The 19,878-nt window shown below is 42.9% G+C and overlaps 1 protein-coding gene across 3 annotated transcripts in view; it reads left to right on the plus strand.

Moving 5' to 3' along the window:
* Positions 1-19,878, plus strand: part of cpt1cb (carnitine palmitoyltransferase 1Cb) — a 66,502-nt gene that overhangs the window by 14,794 nt on the left and 31,830 nt on the right. The window contains exons 4-13 of one of the 3 annotated variants that reach the window (XM_013131859.4): positions 41-209; positions 1,652-1,753; positions 2,020-2,157; positions 2,600-2,677; positions 3,221-3,328; positions 4,143-4,230; positions 4,330-4,525; positions 12,484-12,672; positions 14,118-14,223; positions 15,084-15,200. In XM_013131859.4, the coding sequence (XP_012987313.1) occupies positions 41-209; positions 1,652-1,753; positions 2,020-2,157; positions 2,600-2,677; positions 3,221-3,328; positions 4,143-4,230; positions 4,330-4,525; positions 12,484-12,672; positions 14,118-14,223; positions 15,084-15,200 (1,291 nt within the window). Of the gene's footprint in view, positions 1-40; positions 210-1,651; positions 1,754-2,019; positions 2,158-2,599; positions 2,678-3,220; positions 3,329-4,142; positions 4,526-12,483; positions 12,673-14,117; positions 14,224-15,083; positions 15,201-19,878 lie in introns of all 3 variants that reach the window. The other 2 variants (XM_020051177.2, XM_020051176.2) reach the window with 2 other exon arrangements.

The following is a 19,878-nucleotide window of genomic DNA, read 5'->3' on the forward strand; positions in this document are numbered from 1 at the left end:
TTGTCTTTTGTATGTTTCTGTCTCCCTTCATTCCCCTCAGCAGTCTGAGTGTGCAGGGCCAGACCGTGGTGTCCGTGCTGGTGTTCAGCACCCTGTTGTGGCTGTCTCTCATCCTGACTTTGAGGTTCTGTCTTAAGCTGCTGCTCTCCTACCACCGCTGGATGTTTGAGCAGCACGGGCACATCTCTGCCACCACTAAACTCTGGGTGGTAGGTACAACGGGGGGACCGGTTCGTATGCCTCACCCCAAACATGAAGGTTTCTCTTACAAAACTGATATGTGGACGAGTGAGTTGTTGATGGATGAGTGGTTGATGGATGTGTGGGTTATGGGTGGGTGAAATGTAATAAAAGGTATAAGCCCGCTTCCAAACAAGAAAAAGAACCAGGCAAGCCTAGATCTGTCTGCTATGTGAGTGGCTGTGTCTTTAACGACTACCCCACATAGCTGTGCATACCCTGAGTGTCGGTATAGCGTCTCGGCATTAGATCATTTTGACATGTGAGACATTCCACACCTGGGGGAATGTCTCATAGATGTTTTGTCTGCCATCCAGACAACCTCTTTTTCAGAGAAGGCCTTGTTTATTTCAGCAAGACAATGCCAATTTCACTTTCAAAATGACAGCAATTGGTCTCATCAGTTCCCAGTTGCTTTCATAGTATTGTAAGAGGTGACACAGGTATTACCATAGCATGGCTGCGTAGTAAAGAGCTATTGTGAAGAGGTTTTTCTTTACCATGGAGAGGATCCTACGATCGTCCAGCACTGTGGTCTTCTGTGGATGTCCAGGCCTTTTTGTATTGCAGAACTCACCAGTGCATAATTTTTTTCTCAGAATATACCAAACGTTTCATTTGGCCACTCCTAATGTTCCTGCTATATCTTCTTTTTTTGTAGCCTAAGGATGGCCTGTTTCACTTGCATTGAGAGCTCCTTTGACCGCATGTTGTGGGTTCACAGAAACAGCTTCCAAATGCGAATGCCACACCTGGAATCAACTCCAGACCTTTTAACGGCTTAATTGATAATGAAATGACAATAGAATAGCCCACACCTGTCCATGAAACAGCTTTTGAGTCAATTGTCCAATTACTTTTGGTCCCTTGAAAAAGACCATGCTGCATATTAAAGAGCTGTGATTCCTAAACCCTTCCTCCAATTTGGATGCAAATACCCTCCAATTAAAGCTGAGAGACTGCACTTTAAGCCCAACTTTTATATTTAACTGTAACTTGAATATATTTTGGTAAACAAAAAACAAAAACAAAAAAAACATTTTCATTCTACGCAGCGTCCCAACTTTTTAGGAAAGGGGGTTGTAAAATAGTTGCAACCAGGACGTCCAGTGGTGAAATGAGTACCAGAAGTAATAGCACACTGCTCTCCTCCCTGTCTCCTGTCCATCCTCCCTGTCTCCCGTCCATCCTCCCTGTCTCCCGTCCATCCTCCCTGTCTCCTGTCCATCCTCCCTGTCTCCCGTCCATCCTCCCTGTCTCCCGTCCTTCCTCCCTGTCTCCCGTCCATCCTCCCTGTCTCCCGTCCATCCTCCCTGTCTCCCGTCCATCCTCCCTGTCTCCCGTCCATCCTCCCTGTCTCCCGTCCATCCTCCCCGTCTCCCGTCCATGCTCCCTCCCTCACCTCTCTCAGACCCTGGTGCGCCTGATGTCTGGCAGGAAGCCTCTCCTATACAGCTATCAGACGTCTTTACCTTGCCTGCCCGTCCCGCCGATTAAGGACACTCTGGAGAGGGTGAGTGCCCAGATCTAGGATCACCTTTCCCCAGGGGCTTAACTCATTTGTGACGGATGTCATGAATGAATGGTTGCGTGAGCTCTCTGTTGATAAATGAATGTCAGGCTTGTTTGTACTGAAGCACATACATTCTAGCATTTATTTTCAGTTTGCTGCAGGTGTTGTAATGGTTCCTGATCATTCAGAATAACTGGTGCACATTTTAGCTGACAGAGTGTAGGGCTTTGGTGCAAATTTCAATGCGCACTTGTTGCTTCCTACAGTACCTGGAGTCGGTGCGTCCACTGCTGAGCGACCCGGAGTTCCAGAGGATGACTGCCCTGGCTGCTCAGTTTGAGGAAACACTGGGAAACAGACTGCAGCGCTATCTCAAGCTCAAAGCCCTGTGGGCTACCAACTATGTGAGTAAGCCACTGTGGACACATGCTCTCTAGTACGCACTCTTAAAAACTAATTCACACAAACACACTCTCTTTTGTTTGTTCGCTCCCGTTTTCAGGATCCCATATACACAAACACACACGCTCGCAAATTTCGTACTGATTTTCTAATGATTTAACGTCTACCATCAATGAATTGTTCTCTGTGCGTTGTCTATCACAGCCTCTTTTTGTCTGTTAGTCTGACTCTCCCTTTCTCTCACTTTCTCTCCCTTTCTCTCCCTTTCTCTCTCTCTCTCTCCCTTTCTCTCCCTCTCTCTCTCTCCCTTTCTCTCTCTCTCTCTCTCTGTCTCTCTCTCTCTCTTTCTCTCTCTCCCTTTCTCTCTCTCCCTTTCTCTCTCTCTCTGTCTCTCTCTGTCTCTCCCTTTCTCTCCCTATGTGTATTTTTTTCTCTCCGTCACAGGTCAGCGATTGGTGGGAGGAGTACATCTACCTCAGAGGTCGTGGACCAATCATGGTCAACAGCAACTACTATGGCATGGTACCGTTCTACTGTACATAGATACACACTCTACTGTACATAGATACACACTCTACTGTACATAGATACACACATCTCCTATATTTCCTTCACCCGGGCCACATAGTGAAAAACCGTCACCAGCATGAGCGGGTGGATTTAGGCTGTATTTGGATGTTTATTTCACCAGGCAGGCCTGCATGTTCTTTACAGTGTCACACCTCATTAGCTCCTTTAACACCGCAATTTCCTCCTGTATCCTATCCTCATTTTTTTTAGCTCTTAAGATGGGATGGGGTTGGAGATGTTGTTGGCTAAGAAAAGGGAAGCTTTTTACTCTCTCATCCTGCATTGCTACATGTTTTCACTAGCACACTTGAAAGATTTGCTTGGGATAAAAGCCTTGCGTGCAGGGATTTGCAGTTGATTCCATTGAGAATTCTGCTGGGTGCTTTCCAATGAAAGAACAAGTTAGCAACTTTATTTTGGAACAATGGAAAGATTTTGTACGTGCACTAGATTTTGTGCTATTGACCTTTTTCTTTAACTCTCTGTCTCCGCTAGGATTTCCTTTATGTCACTCCCACACCCGTCCAAGCGGCAAGGGCAGGAAACACCATCACAGCCCTGCTGCTCTACCGACGCAAAGTCAACAGCGAGCAGCTCAAACCAGTGAGTACCACCAACATAACAACACTAGTAGGCCTAACCATACACCACATTGCTCAAACCAGGCGTCCATCTTGGTCTTGTCCAGGGGAGGGCAAACATTTTGTCTCAGGAGCCAACTCAGGATTTAGAAATTCCACACATTTGTTTTGTAATTAGTTAACCACAAATGAATTTCAGGCCAGAAAAGGGCAATAATTAAAACATATATTCAGTAGGTCCGTTATAATGTATAAGAATGGGCTGGTGAGTTGTGTTTTACTTCCCCTTAGTTACCTACCGTAGTCTAGCCAGGCACAGGTCACAGAGACTTACGCAATCCTCCCCAGACAGCTCTGCCATCCCACTCTGTGTTCCTTCCATTACTGCTCTAACCGGACTGTGTCTCACCGTCTGAATGAGTAATGTGTGTGTGTGTGGACGGGGGACGTCGTGTTGCTGAACTGCATGGGGAAACGATCAGTACTGCACACCATGTTCTGTGTAGATGCATGGGCCTGCTAACCCTGTCCAGGCTACTCAGGTGGCTGATATATTGGCCAGTTGTCTTTGGAGGGAAGCTATAATGCTCATGCAGATTTTTCTTTGCAGTTTGTTTTTGGGTCAACTCAAACGTGCCCCTCTCTTTCTCACTGTTTCTTCCTTTCCTTCTTTAACTCTGTGAGTACCTCCGCAGTTATTTAGTTCAGGCATGAATTAAATAATTGGCCTGTGAGATTAAACAATGTGAAGTTGCTGTAATTCCCCAACCTAAAAAGGAATGTTGTTCTCTTTTTTTCTCCATCCACCCATCCATTGGTCTCTTTCAATCTCATAGAGTCGTGTGCCTGGTACAGTCGTCCCTCTGTGTGCGGCTCAGTGTGAGCGGATGTTCAACACTACGCGCACGCCCGGAGAAGAGACTGGTAATGAACACACACATCTTCAATGGAACAGACTGAGCTGCCAGGCAACTTGGTTCATCTTCATTTTCTGCTTATTTCTCTCTCCATCTCTCCCTCCAGATGTGCTGCAGCACTGGCAGGACAGTGAGTTTGTGGCGGTCTTCCACCGGGGACGCTTCTTCCGTCTGTGGGTGTACAACGCCGGCCGCCTGCTCTCCCCCAGGGAGATTGAGTACCAGATCCAAAGGATCCTAGACGACCCCTCAATGCCCAGGCCTGGAGAGAGTAGGCTGGGAGCGCTGACCGCCGGAGATAGGTGTGTAGTGCAGGGGGGAGGAGGGTCAGGATGTTTGTGTGCTTGTGTGTTTGTGTGCTTGTGTGTTTGTGTGCTTGTGTGTTTGTGTGCTTGTGTGTTTGTGTGTTTGTGTAATACAAAACACTATTGTAAGCATTTTCCATCATTCACATGGAACACTTGAGACATTCTATTTGTTTCATTCTCTTTCATCAACCCCCATTCCAGATATGTTGCTGGCCTCCTGTCAGTAGCTTTAATGTACTGGGTATTTCCATGGACTTGAGTTGGAATCAATTTGAACTGGTATGTTTGATGGTCCCACAGATTTGCAGATTTAAGTAGTTACTGTATTGTGATGTGTGGACTTTGACTTAAGAGGGCAGACACACATTTCAGATGATTTGAAGGTCCACTCTGGAGGGCTAGGAAGGCATGGTTTGCTGTTTAAGGATTACCGTATTAGCCCATTAAGCCAACAATGCCTAATCAAGTAAACAAGCCACTGTTATATTCTGTCCTCTTTTTATCCATGAACGGAGTCATTGATTAAACTGAAGTCAGGGGAGAAACTTTATTTAGCATCCAAGAGTCCAAGATGTTGAACTTCCATAGTTCCTGCATGTTGTCCAATGATTACAAAGTTAACACAGTCATATGCCAGGACACACAGGAGGTGGTCAGTGGTCATAACCAACCATTATGCAGTCCATTATCCTCCAATAAGAAAGGATGTGTGGGGCCCATCAGTAAAGGGGTATCACATTTCCTAAATAGTGTCCTTCATACAGAGATAATTATTATTCTCATACATTGTGTCAAGTTTAATTCAATTACTTTTCATGCCCATTATCTCTCACCACCAAGACAAAATAAGTTGTTATAACTTTTTGATGAGATGGATGAAGGAAATGGAAGGGCTTAGAATGAAGTGGTTGTCAAGTCCCTGGAAAGAGTATCAATAAAACAAATAAAAACATGATGTATTAGATCTCCAAAACAAACAATGACCTGTTGTGAGCTGGAAATTAATAGTTTAATCACCCTAGAGGAGAAATGAAATAAAAAAGAGTACGAAGACAACATTTGAAATGTTGAAATAGAGACTTTTTATTGTTTTTGAAGTCTCAATGTAAATGTACACTAATATCTAGCTAGTTAACTATTCTAGTTAGGTTTGTGTACAGTAACTTGGATACTAGCCAGGGTCCTAATCACTTTAATATTAGAAATGAAACAACAAGACAATGATTTCAATGATGCCAATTGCATTCAAAGTGTACAGATGATCTCTATAAAAAACATTGGAAACTATCCAAAGGGCATGGCCTCAGTGTCGTCAATGGTGGAACACCCACGCAATTCAGTAAATTCCTTATTTGCCTACACTAGCACACCCTAATGCCTTGGTTCTTGTTTGACCAGTATACCTAGTATGTCTCGCTCTAACACTAATATATAGCGCAGTATGTAAGATTTCACGTTGTTGTGCCATGAAATAAAATAGCTTTGGCAGTGGAAAGTTCTCCTTGAGTCTCACTAGCATGTGCTCATTTCATATGACTATTCCAAGTAGTAAGTCAGTAGTATTAATGGCTTGTAAGCTTTTAAAACTGCCAGTGGCAAAGGGCATATAGTTCATGCTATTTGTGGTGGATGTAGACTTATGAAACATTGGTCAGTTTAACACAATGTTTAATGGTGTCTAGGTAAATATTGAAATTTTTCATCTTGTTAATGTGCGAAAAATGTATCTAATGTTGAGAGCCAATATTACGATGAAGTAGTATAAAACTGTAGAATTGAAGAAAAAACAAGAACTAATAACTGGGTACAAACATGTCACTGCCCAAATGTACACTTGAGTGTGCATATGTTCTTACCTAAGAAGAAATCTCAAGAAAACCTTAGTGAATGTCAGAGTCTTCATGAAAAGTGTGTAAGTAGGTTTTAAAAAGGAATTTCTTCTTAAGAATGGTTGATGAAGGATGCCCAGTGACTAAGAGGTTAATTTGTTGACGGTCAATTTTGTTAGAGGGGCTAGATCTGTTAGTTTGTAGCAAAACAGCCATAATCAGCCATAATCCACAGCCATAATCCATAATGACAGCGACAGGAAGTGAAGGAGGACATGAAAGGAGACTGAAAGGAAGAGATTACCATATAAAGGAAAACAGTGTTTAAGGAGGTATGTGTGTGTGTGCAGGGCAATAGCCAGTGGCCTCTCTGCAAGGATGGAGCTCAAGGCCCCTCCTCAAACCCCTCAAAATGTAACTCTCATTTATACCACTGTCAATAGACTGATATTTAACTATACATATTCAGTAATGAAAAAGTTTAAACTACAGCACTTTATACCCTATTGATCATTGTTCAGCACCAAAGACAGCACTATATACAGTGGGGAGAACAAGTATTTGCAGGTTTCCCCCTCTTACAAAGCATGAAGAAGTCTTCAACTATGAGTGACAGAATCTAAAACAAAAATCCAGAAAATCACATTATATGATTTTTAAGTAATTAATTAGCATTTTATTGCATGACATAAGTATTTGATACATCAGAAAAGCTTTGGTACAGAAACCTTTGTTTGCAATTACAGAGATCATACATTTCCTGTAGTTCTTGACCAGGTTTGCACACACTGCAGCAGGGATTTTGGCCCACTCCTCCATACAGACCATCTCCAGATCCTTCAGGTTTCAGGGCTGTCGCTGGGCAATATGGACTTTCAGCTCCCTCCAAATATTTTCTTTTGGGTTCAGGTCTGGAGACTGGCTAGGCCACTCCAGGACCTTGAGATGCTTCTTACAGAGCCACTCCTTAGTTGCCCTGGCTGTGTGTTTCGGGTCGTTGTCATGCTGGAAGACCCAGCCACGACCCATCTTCAATGCTCTTACTGAGGGAAGGAGGTTGTTGGCCAAGATCTCACAATACATGGCCCCATCCATCCTCCCCTCAATACGGTGTAGTCGTCCTGTCCCCTTTGCAGAAAAGCATCCCCAAAGAATGATGTTTCCACTTCCATGCTTCACGGTTGGGATGGTGTTCTTGGGGTTGTACTCATCCTTCTTCTTCCTCCAAACATGGCGAGTGGTGTTTAGTCCAAAAAGATCTATTTTTGTCTCATCAGACCACATGACCTTCTCCCATTCCTCCTCTGGATCATCCAGATGGTCTTTGGCAAACTTCAGACGGGCCTGGACATGCGCTGGCTTGAGCAGGGGGACCTTGCGTGCGCTGCAGTGATTCACTCATTCTCGCAGAGGGCCAAAATAAGATCTGAAGAACTTGCCTTGGCCTGGCTACGACTAGGGCTCTCAAGAAGGGCAAATGTCTTTTTAAAAGTGCAGACATGTTTACTTTTTCTTTGGGATGTAAACTGTTGGCCACTCCCACAGGAACAAACCTGTTCTGAGTCTTAAATGTTCTGCTGTAGAACCTTTAAGGTCTACCAGTAAATAGGAATATGTATATTTTGTTGTGTCTCCATGAAGAATCCTTGTGTCCCCGGATACATTTGCTGAGCCCAAGTGTTAATCTGTTGTTTGTCTCTAGGATTTTTAAACAAAACCATGTAATTGGAGTTCAAGCTAACGTTGCAGCTATTTTTACCCTGGTGAAACACATTTTGTACCAAATAGAGCACAGATAAGTTTCGATGATGAGTATATTGAGTAAAAGCTCTGGCAATTTCAGGATGTTCACTACCTGCAAACAGCATATCATCCAAAACTAAAATATTATTCCTGTTAGGAGGAAAACGTTGATCATCATTCAATGATTCAGGGATTCCTTCAACAAAGTTTATTTTATTGTCTTCAACATTTCATCATACATCGGTTGATAGCAACTGTAACAAGACACTATATTGTCAAAGTTCACGTATTTACACTACACGTATTTACACTACTGGATGGTCCTACGATCAGAGCTGAGAAAGGTAAATGCAATCTTGAATCAAAACATTCTACAAACTCCATCTTATCTAATCAGAAGCCAAATGGTAATGTGGTACCGTCTGCTAAAAGTACTCTCTTGTCATACACTACCCTGAACGTTTTGATGAGTGATGCATTGCGCAGATGGAAACCTTTTTTATCCCTGACAATTATTTTGTAGCAGGTAAACATTTCCTCACTAGTTTTGTCTTTAATGAAACCCTCGACCAAACGTGAGTGATTCCAGGTTTACCTTTGGGGCGTTTTCATAGCTTTGACATGATTGTTTTTAGTCCTAAACCATAGACTGTATATATAATGGACGACGCCCTTTCGCTCTTTTCCATTGGTGAAAAATGAAGCCACCAGTGTCCTGATACGGCGCTGACATCTTGGACTTGCGCCTGTGCAGATAGCGATCTTGGGACCAGTTCTGCGCAGTAGTTATGCGCAGTAGCGAGAAGGAAGTAAAGCCGTAAAGCCACGAAATCAACGGCGCCTCCCCTGTGCCCCGCCCTCACTCTCCCTCGCAGAATGCGCATACCGTAATCAATCGCAAGTCCAAGTACAGTACAACCTTTGCTTGTTAAACCTAGACGATATGTTATAGCCTAACTTACATCATGTTTAACCTTAATTTAGAATAGGCCTAATACAAAAATAATTGGTAACTTCTAGCTAACGATCACCTGCTAGCTATTAACATGGCTATTAACGAGGCTTGTTGTCTTTTAGCTAACGTTAGCTAGCCCATTACATTTATTTACTAATTAAATAGCGAAAAAAATTCAAAGATCGATTGGAAATGCCAGATCGGTTAGCACAATGTACTGCAGAACAACCCATTATGTCCGTGTGAAATTATATCAATTATAGAAATTTAGAGATTAAATGTAAAGTTCCAATCTCCTCAGTCCTCCGAAGATTCAGTGGCTCCTCGGCTCAGATAGCTGTCAATCACAGCTGTGAATCACAACGTCACACCACCGTTTTTAGAGCATTAAATAACTAACTAAAAACAAACTTATTTTAAAAACAAACTACAGTAAATGACAGAAACCAGCTTCGGAAAAAATATATTTGAAGGGTAATTTAATTGTTTAGTTGGTCTCGCGTCCCATTGAATAACATGGGGAGGGCGGGGTTTATGACCTATACTGGGACCACTCACCAGGGGGCGATCGAGACGTTTTGGCTTCACTTTTCAGGGCTTGTGCGGCACGCTTGTCCTAAACCCATAACTCTTGGGATCACACAATGGTGTGATATGATCACCATCTTCAAGTTCATTTGTTAAACCTCCAAAATAATTGCTCAGAGGGGGCTTCCAGTCACCCCGCTTGCTCACATAAACCACAGAATCTGTGTTGTGATATAGAACTAGCTTTTCCATAAGACTGTACAATTCAAGACGGCCATTAGCTGTTGTGAAAGCTGCAATGATTACATTGACATTTCCGCGAAATCTAGGGTAATTATTTTAATGCTGCCACTGTACCAGAGCAACCTCCTGATTAAAAAATGAACAAACAGAATGATCACAGGGATGTTGCTGATTATTGATGTCACTGCATGTGCGACAAAGAGAAAATAAAAGCTTCCCATTAGGACCATGGGTTGGTAACACTAGAAGAAACAAACCCCAAGGAGGGTAAACAGTTGCCTTAATCAGACCGAAATAGTTTTAGGGCAAGTCAAAGTCACTATGAATGATTTCAGGATGGCCCAGAGGAAAGTGGTATTTGCTCATGACATGAGGATAAAGGGATGTAGAGTCACTGTACTCTATTGTTTCATCCTCTTGGGCTAAATGCCTTAAAGTCAAAGCATTGGTGCGACCACCAAATAATGCATTTGTCAACACCGTCGATGACTGCATAACCATCTACATGATAAGGGCCAAACTTTTTACACCCCCCTTCAAGGCATGCTGAATACAGATCAGCCAGGTACTCCAACCATTGGATGGAACCACTAGAATGTGTTTGTACTGCCTTCTATAGTTATCAGGTGAGAGATTGGCTATAGATTCCTCTGTCATAAAATGAGTACGATAGGGTTTCATACAAGTTGATGCAATAGTTATACAACTCAAGGGATCAACGCCTGCGTCATTGATTAATTCCTCTCTGAACTTGAGACAACCTTCATGCAGGATAACCACATCGTTGTCACAATACAGTTCCATCTCTTTATGAAAATCAAAGGTCTCATGATGGACTATCTCATACCATGTCATAAACATCTCTCTCTCGGACTGTCATTTGATCAGCTCCATACATTTCAGGACCGATGTAATTGAGATTCTCCTCAGAGCGGATAAAATGCAGAAACCAACCTTTAACAGCTGTTTCAAAACCAAGAGCATTGGGCATTTGAGAGGGTTTCATGGGAAGAAAGTCAGAACCTCTTGAATTATGGGCTATGAAAGTGTACTTTCTCTATTTGTTTTTCCACTATCCTGTCCCTGAGACATCAACTTTTTACCCTCAAAGGTCATGCTGGACACATACAGGCGACGTGTGAACACGTTGAGTCATTCTGTCGGGTTTCAAAGTCATAAATGTTATTTTTCTTTCTGAGGGCTTCTCTTCATTCAAAGATTGAATATAACATTTACATATCGGACAACATATTCTGCTACATTTGTGTGGTTCTGGTCAAAAAGGCACAGCAGTGCCTGTACTTGTTGAGGAGGCTGAAGAAAGCCTGTCTGTCTTCCAAGATCCTTGTGAACTTTTATCGCTGCACAATCGAGAGCATTCTAACTGCGCCACAGTGTGGTTTAGCGGTTGCTCCGCTGCTGACCGGAAAGCCCTGCATATCAGTGGTGCCCAGATCCCATCCGTCATAGACCTTGAGCGCAAACGTTGTCTGCGCAGGGCCCACGGGATAATCAGGGACCCTTCACATCCATGACACCAACTGTTTGCTCTCCTTCCATCAGTCAAGTGTTACAGGTCTCTTCGTTCCTGCTCCAGAAGGCTCAGGAACAGTTTCTTTCCATCTCCTGTAACCTGTTTAACTCTGTGACCCATCACTAACAATAACCCCCCCCCGACCTTGTTGCACTACTCCCTTTGTTCTACTGGACTGACACTGCCTTGTAAAGTCTTATAATGGATGTTTTCAGTTGTTAAAGGTACACATCTACCTCGGGAACCTCACTGCTGCTATCCCTGCATTTCAGTTGCACATTGACCTTGCACTTTCAATTTGTCACTTTGCACGTCTAGAATTGCCATCGTGCATTGCCATTGTGCACGTTAACGTAACTGTTAGCACAACAAAAGGTAATCGGAGTACTCATGGGGATGGCAGGTAGCTCTACATGTAGGGGCTGCTTAACCCGGTTCCTCCATAGCTATTGTACCATCCTGTAGGTTGAACTGCAACCCTAATTTAGCATACATGATTCTAATAAGTAGCTGGATGAAAAGCTAATTCTTGTCAGTCATAACTGAGTTGGGAGGGAAAAACTAGGGCCTGATAGTTGATCCTGGTCTGTTCCTATATGAGGCTGTGATTCCGCTGGTCAGGATGCTCTTGTCGGCAGCAGTATTATTTGGAGGACCCAGGGTGTCATGGCAAACATACGGTAGAGCAGAGATGTGGACTTGAGACTGGGCTTGGTTAAAAGAGAAAACACTTGCCACTTGACTTTCGCTTGATGCCTATGACTTGTGACTTTACTTGAACTTGAGTCCATGACTGAAAATATTTAAATGAAACAGTTATTCTGGAATTTATATATTTATTTCTGTTCAATTAATCAATAAATGAAGTAGTAATCGACAGATTAATTGTTATCAAAATAGTTGTTAGTTGCAGCCCTAGGACTGCAAAACTCCAGTTGACGTTTTGTGTTTAGAGAATGCTTTAAAACTTTTATAATGCTTTTAGATTCAGGATAAGTTTGTTGCTTGTCACCCATTTGGTTGCTCTTGATATTGAGATATTTATTTTAGTAGAAAGTACAATAGACCCATTGTTCATGAAGTCTTCTGTTCAATCACTTCTAGCTCTGTTTTGTCCCAGGGTGCCGTGGTATAATGTGAGAAAGCAGTACTTCAGCTCAGGGGTGAACAAGCGCTCACTGGACTGCATTGAGAAGGCCGCCTTCTTTGTCACCCTTGATGATGATGAGCAAGGCATGAAGGGAGAAGACCCGGCAGGAAACTTGGACCGCTACGCAAAGTCCCTTCTCCACGGAAAGTGCTACGACAGGTGTGTTTTTATGTGAATACACTTTATTTGGACTGTGCATTCAGGACCTTATCACATAAAATGACAGTATTCACCATTGACTTGGTTGACATTAATAATGACAGTATTCACCATTGACTTGGTTGTCAACAATAAAGACAGTTTTTACCATTGACTTGGTTGTCATTAATAATGACAGTATTCACCATTGACTTGGTTGTCATTAATAATGACAGTATTCACCATTGACTTGGTTGACATTAATAATGACAGTATTCACCAATGACTTGGTTGACATTAATAATGACAGTATTCACCATTGACTTGGTTGACATTAATAATGACAGTATTCACCAATGACTTGGTTGACATTAATAATGACAGTATTCACCATTGACTTGGTTGACATTAATAATGACAGTATTCACCAATGACTTGGTTGACATTAATAATGACAGTATTCACCATTGACTTGGTTGACATTAATAATGACAATATTCACCATTGACTTGGTTGACATTAATAATGACAGTATTTACCATTGACTTGGTTGACATTATTGACTGATCTGCACAAAAAAAACAAAGAAAACACAAATATAGGCAACTAATTAGTGATGGGGAACAGGTGCGTCCTCTGGGAGCGCTGCTGCCATCAGTCTCTAGCCGCTGGTTAGTACACCGAAGAGGTGGAGTGTCGGAGAGGAGAAGAGGAGGTGCAGCCACACCACGTGGGGCAGACGTTACACTAACGTATAAAAGACTCAATTTAAACAATAACAAACGTATCCCCTCCTCAAACCAAAACAGATTAGTATTACCTAGTCCATGCAAATGTAGCCTTGAATGAGTACTACTGGTAACCATGCAAATGTAGCCTTGAATGAGTACTGCTGGTAACCATGCAAATGTAGCCTTCAATGAGTACTGCTGGTAACCATGCAAATGTAGCCTTGAATGAGTACTACTGGTAACCATGCAAATGTAGCCTTGAATGAGTACTACTGGTAACCATGCAAATGTAGCCTTCAATGAGTACTACTGGCAACCATGCAAATGTAGCCTTGAATGAGTACTACTGGCAACCATGCAAATGTAGCCTTGAATGAGTACTACTGGCAACCATGCAAATGTAGCCTTGAATGAGTACTACTCAATATTAGAAACCAGCTGTGCTTTGAAATCCATATTCATATTGTGTTAAATGTTTCAAAAGCACTAATTCTTTTTTATTCAGTTAGCACACTATGTAGGCTATGATTTCAAAGATCTCTTTTTAGACGTGAGGTTATCTACGCTGTTTTGAAAATCTCATGTAATATTTGACAAAACTGTTAACAAAGGATAAAGATGCATTATTATCTCTGTACAGCATTATAACAGTAAGACATGTTAAAGTATGATTGCCAGGGGAAAGTAGGTCAGCATTGGTTTTGCTCTAATTTTTTTCTTTTCATCTCACCCTAGATGGTTTGACAAGTCCTTCTCCGTGGTGGTGTACAAGAATGGAAAGAGCGGGCTGAATGCAGAGCACTCCTGGGCTGATGCTCCAACTGTTGCACATCTGTGGGAGGTGTGTGTGTGTTCTGGGGGGAGGTGTGTGTGTGTTCTGGGGGGAGGTGTGTGTGTGTTCTGGGGGGAGGTGTGTGTGTGTTCTGGGGGGAGGTGTGTGTGTGTTCTGGGGGGAGGTGTGTGGGTGTTCTGGGGGGAGGTGTGTGGGTGTTCTGGGGGGAGGTGTGTGGGTGTTCTGGGGGGAGGTGTGTGGGTGTTCTGGGGGGAGGTGTGTGTGTGTTCTGGGGGGAGGTGTGTGTGTGTTCTGGGGGGAGGTGTGTGGGTGTTCTGGGGGGAGGTGTGTGGGTGTTCTGGGGGGAGGTGTGTGGGTGTTCTGGGGGGAGGTGTGTGGGTGTTCTGGGGGGAGGTGTGTGCGTGTTCTGGGGGGAGGTGTGTGCGTGTTCTGGGGGGAGGTGTGTGGGTGTTCTGGGCGGAGGTGTGTGGGTGTTCTGGTGGGAGGTGTGTGGGTGTTCTGGGGGGAGGTGTGTGCGTGTTCTGGGGGGAGGTGTGTGGGTGTTCTGGGGGGAGGTGTGTGTGTGTTCTGGTGGGAGGTGTGTGGGTGTTCTGGGGGGAGGTGTGTGGGTGTTCTGGGGGGAGGTGTGTGGGTGTTCTGGGGGGAGGTGTGTGGGTGTTCTGGGGGGAGGTGTGTGGGTGTTCTGGGGGGAGGTGTGTGCGTGTTCTGGGGGGAGGTGTGTGCGTGTTCTGGGGGGAGGTGTGTGGGTGTTCTGGGGGGAGGTGTGTGGGTGTTCTGGGGGGAGGTGTGTGGGTGTTCTGGGGGGAGGTGTGTGGGTGTTCTGGGGGGAGGTGTGTGGGTGTTCTGGGGGGAGGTGTGTGGGTGTTCTGGTGGGAGGTGTATAACAGTTCATCCCGTTGCGTTTCCAGTACACCCTGGCCACAGATGCCTTCCAGCTAGGCTACACAGAGGATGGCCACTGCAAGGGGGAGGTAGAGCGATGCTTATCACCCCCCCAGAGACTCAGCTGGGAAATTCCCAAAGAGGTGAGTCTGCTGTTTGTGTATTTGTGGGACACATTCTAAGATGCACACAGGAAAGAAACATGCAAAACCTTGTGTGTCCCTGTGTGTGTGTGTGTGTGTAGAATTCCATTAGCAACGGAACCGAGACCACTCTGACAGCTGTGTCCTTTCTTTCATGTCTAGATCAGTTTCTGTATTATGTCCGTTGACTATTCATAAGTTACAATACATGAAAAACTAAATGTTGGGGCAAGGGGCAACGCATTACAATTTATGAACAGTGTTAGCATGACGTCGGTAAATTGGGTAAAAGACCCTTTTGTTGTCAGATCTTTTCTTTATTGATTTTATCTATGATGCTTTTCTTTCATTTGAGAGAATTGAGTGTCTGTCTTTCTCTAAATCTGTAAGCCTTGCCAAATGTTTTTGAAATTTCCTACGCTCTATTTCAGAGTCGCAATTGTATCTCTATATTGTTGGCATACGTTAGCATGACAATTTATCAGTCTGCTAAATTTATCAGTCTGGGAACTTTCTGTTGTAAATAGCTCTCTAGATCTCTATTAGCCCTGTCTGACTTTTCCCTTTACCCCTTCATGCTTCCTGCTTACATCAGACATAACAGGAAATTCCCTTGCTTTCTTTCAGCTTATACAAACAAGGAATTATAAATAATATCTTATCTGATAGCAGTGTAGTACCGTATTTCCCCAGACTTTTCTACTTTCGCTTTTTAGCAACTTGGGTCATTCTGGGAAATTCCTGTTGCATCACCAGTTGCATCATCTTCCGTAAATATCCAAGAGTAATTCCATAAATACTTGCATTAGAGTGCATTAGAAACATTTGTAATGAGAAAATATCCTTGCATCACTGATCTAAAGTAATCAACATTGATGTGCGACAGGAAGTTGTGTTAAAGACTAATTAGTGAGGATCTTTTCCACAGTTTTTTAAAAATGTTTATTTACGAAGAACACAGTGACACTCTTTCATTATTGTTTTTTTATGTATTTTTATGGGCCTACTAGTAAAGACATAATGATAACAAATGATAACAAAGAATTTCCATATTACAGTCGGCATGAGAACAACTTGTCATAATGTTTTGATGCAATTTTTTGGTTTAGCATTATTTAATGACCTACTGTTGACTTATGTAGCTTTCAATGCTTCTCATTCATCTTTCAGAAGGACTGAGATAGAGTTTTGAATTCCAGGTCTCGATGAAGGAAATACAGTGGGGTGAACAAGTATTTGATACACTGGGCCAGTGCCAGTCGACACGGGCCAGTGCCAGTCGGCCACTAAGCCGGGGCCAAGTAGCCCGGCTCTCACTTGGTGCCATGCCCGGGACTTTAGGACTTACGGTGCATTCACACTATTCACGATGGGGGCGATGTCTCAATTCATTTCAATGAAAGGAAGCGTGGCGTGTGATTGGCTTGTGGAGCGATGCGTGAGAGGCGAAGGAAAAGTTCAGATTTTCCAACTTTATGCAAATCACCCACGCCTATCGCTGGGGACTGACCAATCACGGCATTTTGCGTAGGTGATTGTGAAATGCTCTCCGTACAATTAAAATAACTTAAACAGAACTTCTGCTGTCCTTTTTAAAAAGATGGATGACTTTTAGGAGCAGTGATGGGATTCTCTCAGCTGTGAGATTGCACGCTATTTCCTTGCAGAGACGCAAACAATAGAAAATGCAGTGTGGAGACAGGTGGCCGAAATAGTTGGTGCTTCTGGTGTCATTATTAGATACCTTAGCTGACTGGTAGCTACTTAATTCTAGCAAGCTGGTTTGCTAGCTAGCATTGCAGGTTGTGAGAATTACATCAATGAGGCATATGAATTGAGTAGAGATATATAAAATGTAAAAATTTATTCAAATACGTCTCTATTCCAATTTGAACCATTGTAATAATCTGACATTCCTTCATACAAATGTGCTATTTTCAAACCTTAATACACAGCTTACATGCTGTTATGATGCTAGTTTGCCCAAAGACACACCCACAATTATGCTACAGGCGAAGCACTCTGGGCGATGCTAGCATTGGCTATAGAACATTTTGCAAATAGTGTGAATGCACCGTTACGATGGGTCAATTCATTTCAATGAAGGGAAGCGTGGCGAGCGAGTGGCTTGTGGGGCGATGTGTGGCGATCCGTTACAGACGAAGAAAAAGTTCTGATTTCTCAACTTTATGCAAATCAGTGTCTATCGCTGGGAGCTCACCAATCACAGGATTTTGTGTAGGTAGTTGTGAAATGCTCTCCGTGCAATTAAAAGAAAACAATAATAGTTCCACCATTCAAGTTCCATTGTCTGCTTTTGCGGTCCTTTTGTGAAAGATGGATGGAAAAAAATGACACTTCTTGTAGCAGTGATTGGATTCCCTGAGCTTTATGATTGCACACTATTATCTTACAGAGACTCAAACAAAAAAATGCAGCATGGAGGCAGGTGCCAGAGATAGTTGGTGCTTCTAGTGGGTTTCACTTGAGTTAAATAATGTCGATATAAGCTAGCTCGCTACGTTAGCTGACTTGTGGCTACCTCATTCTAGCAAGCTAGTTTGCACGCTAGCATTGCAGGTTGTGTCAGAATAACACCCATGAGGCATATTAATTGAGTAGAGAAACATAAAAAGTTATTTTGTTAAGGTCTGGGTGCAGGCCGTATAGCAAGCATGGGTTCCCCATATTGGAGACTATACATTTAATATATCAATGCTGATCAAAGTGATCATGTCCTTATATCTAACTGTGAATGGCTTTCAGTTATCACTGTCATAGTAGGCCTATGATCAATCCATATTCAGAGATATGTTAGATCATATAATAAATCTACATTAATATACACTACACGCATGCTCCATTATAATTTATTTGTATTCAAAAAGTTCACATTGAAAATACAAATAAAAAAATCACTTGTTTTTTTTGTGGAACTATGATGCCAGAAGTGTAAAAATGTAAGAGGCACATTTGTTAGGGAGAGAAAAAAGGAGAGAGTTAAAAAGGAGTGGAGCGCTTCATGGCTGTCATGAGCTTCTTCATTTTGTTTGGAGAGTCCCGACCAACTGCTTCACACATGGCAGTAAGTGGTGCTGAAATCCAGGAAGCACCAAGGGCCCCCAGAGGAAGTCAGAAAAAGGAAGAGAGAAGAACATGAAAGAGCAGGAGAAAGTGAAGAAGCAGAGAGTTAGTTGAATAGTCTTATATGTCATGTGTTATATACACACAGGCTATGTGTTTGTAATTTTCAATAATATCTTATTAATATATAAATATATATTTTGTAATCAATATTTTAGTAAAATATAGCCAACCCAAATTGCGAGACATTCCACAGGACATATAGCACGCCGAAATGTTGTATGTACTGCAGCAATTTGATGATCTACCCTGGACAGCAGGTCAGCCTGAAGTAGCCCTGGAGCAAAACATCATCAAACTGCAGCTCTTGGACCAGTTGATGGTATTCTCCATGCTGTGAGGTCAACAGGATATGTTACACTCACAAGGACCTCTGCTTCCTCCGGCGCTGGTTCCAACGCTGGTAGATTACCACAATAGCAAAGAGCTTCCTGAGTTTTTGATTCAGGATCGAGATAAAGATATCTGTATGAACTCCTTGTACAGTGGATATAACACCCCTGTTAAAATGCCAGGTTTCGTGATGTAAAAGAATGAGACAAAGATAGATCATTTCTGACCTTTTCCACTTTTTATATCCACTGTATATAGGCAGGTATTCTTGCTCCAAAAAAAACAATATAGGTTGGAAGACATTTGATTTGGTGTTAAGTTTACCTTTTATGACGCCATCACCACCACAAACACGCCCACAAGCGAAGCACTTTGGGCGATGTTAGCGTTGCCTAATCAAAATGTCATGAATAGTGTGAATGCACCGTTAGGACGGGTTGGTGGGTTGGCGCGTTACGTAACCAGAAAACCAAATCGCATTGATTGTGATTACTCCTCCCTCCCCACCTGAGCCCCTCCTTAAGTCCTTGGTACCAAATGTATAGTCAAAACAGGAAAGTCTAGAGCCAACATTAGCAGAAATCACTGGTGTAGCCCTGGTTCTGGGGTAAAGCACCAGTCGAAATGAGGCATAGTAGTAGCTAGAGGTTGACTGGTTAATCCTTTGTCTGATAAATTGACGCCAATAGAACGTTTTACAAACTATTGCTATCAGCAGAACTTGGCTCCGGTATGGGCAGATGGCTGCGCAGCCTCTACTGGTCACTTGCAACTTACATCACCTTTCGATGAGCCGGAGGCTCCATACTTGAAGTCAAGGTAATGTCACTGTGTACAGAACTTGAGATCATTTATATTTAAATGAAAGTTAACTGACATTATTAATGCATTAGACTGAAGATAACTGCTGTTCTGCCAAAAGCATGTTTTTCTAGCAAGCTTGGTTGTTAGAATTTGGCTAGCAGGCCCGGCACCACGAGGGGGCAAAAGGGGGCTTAGCCCCCTCAGTTGACTTTTCTTCCCCCCCAGTTTAAGTTTTAAATAATCTATAGAAAAATATCCCAAAAATTATTATTATTTTCTTATTTTCTGCCCCTCAGTCACTTCATATTGGCACCGGGCCTGCATTCATGAAATTAAATCACACTCTATAGGATTCTCTTTACCCTGGGAATATGCACGAACGTTAATGGTTTGTAAG

This window comes from Esox lucius, chromosome 11 (assembly GCF_011004845.1).
Source record: "Esox lucius isolate fEsoLuc1 chromosome 11, fEsoLuc1.pri, whole genome shotgun sequence".
In the NCBI taxonomy this organism is placed as follows: domain Eukaryota; kingdom Metazoa; phylum Chordata; class Actinopteri; order Esociformes; family Esocidae; genus Esox; species Esox lucius.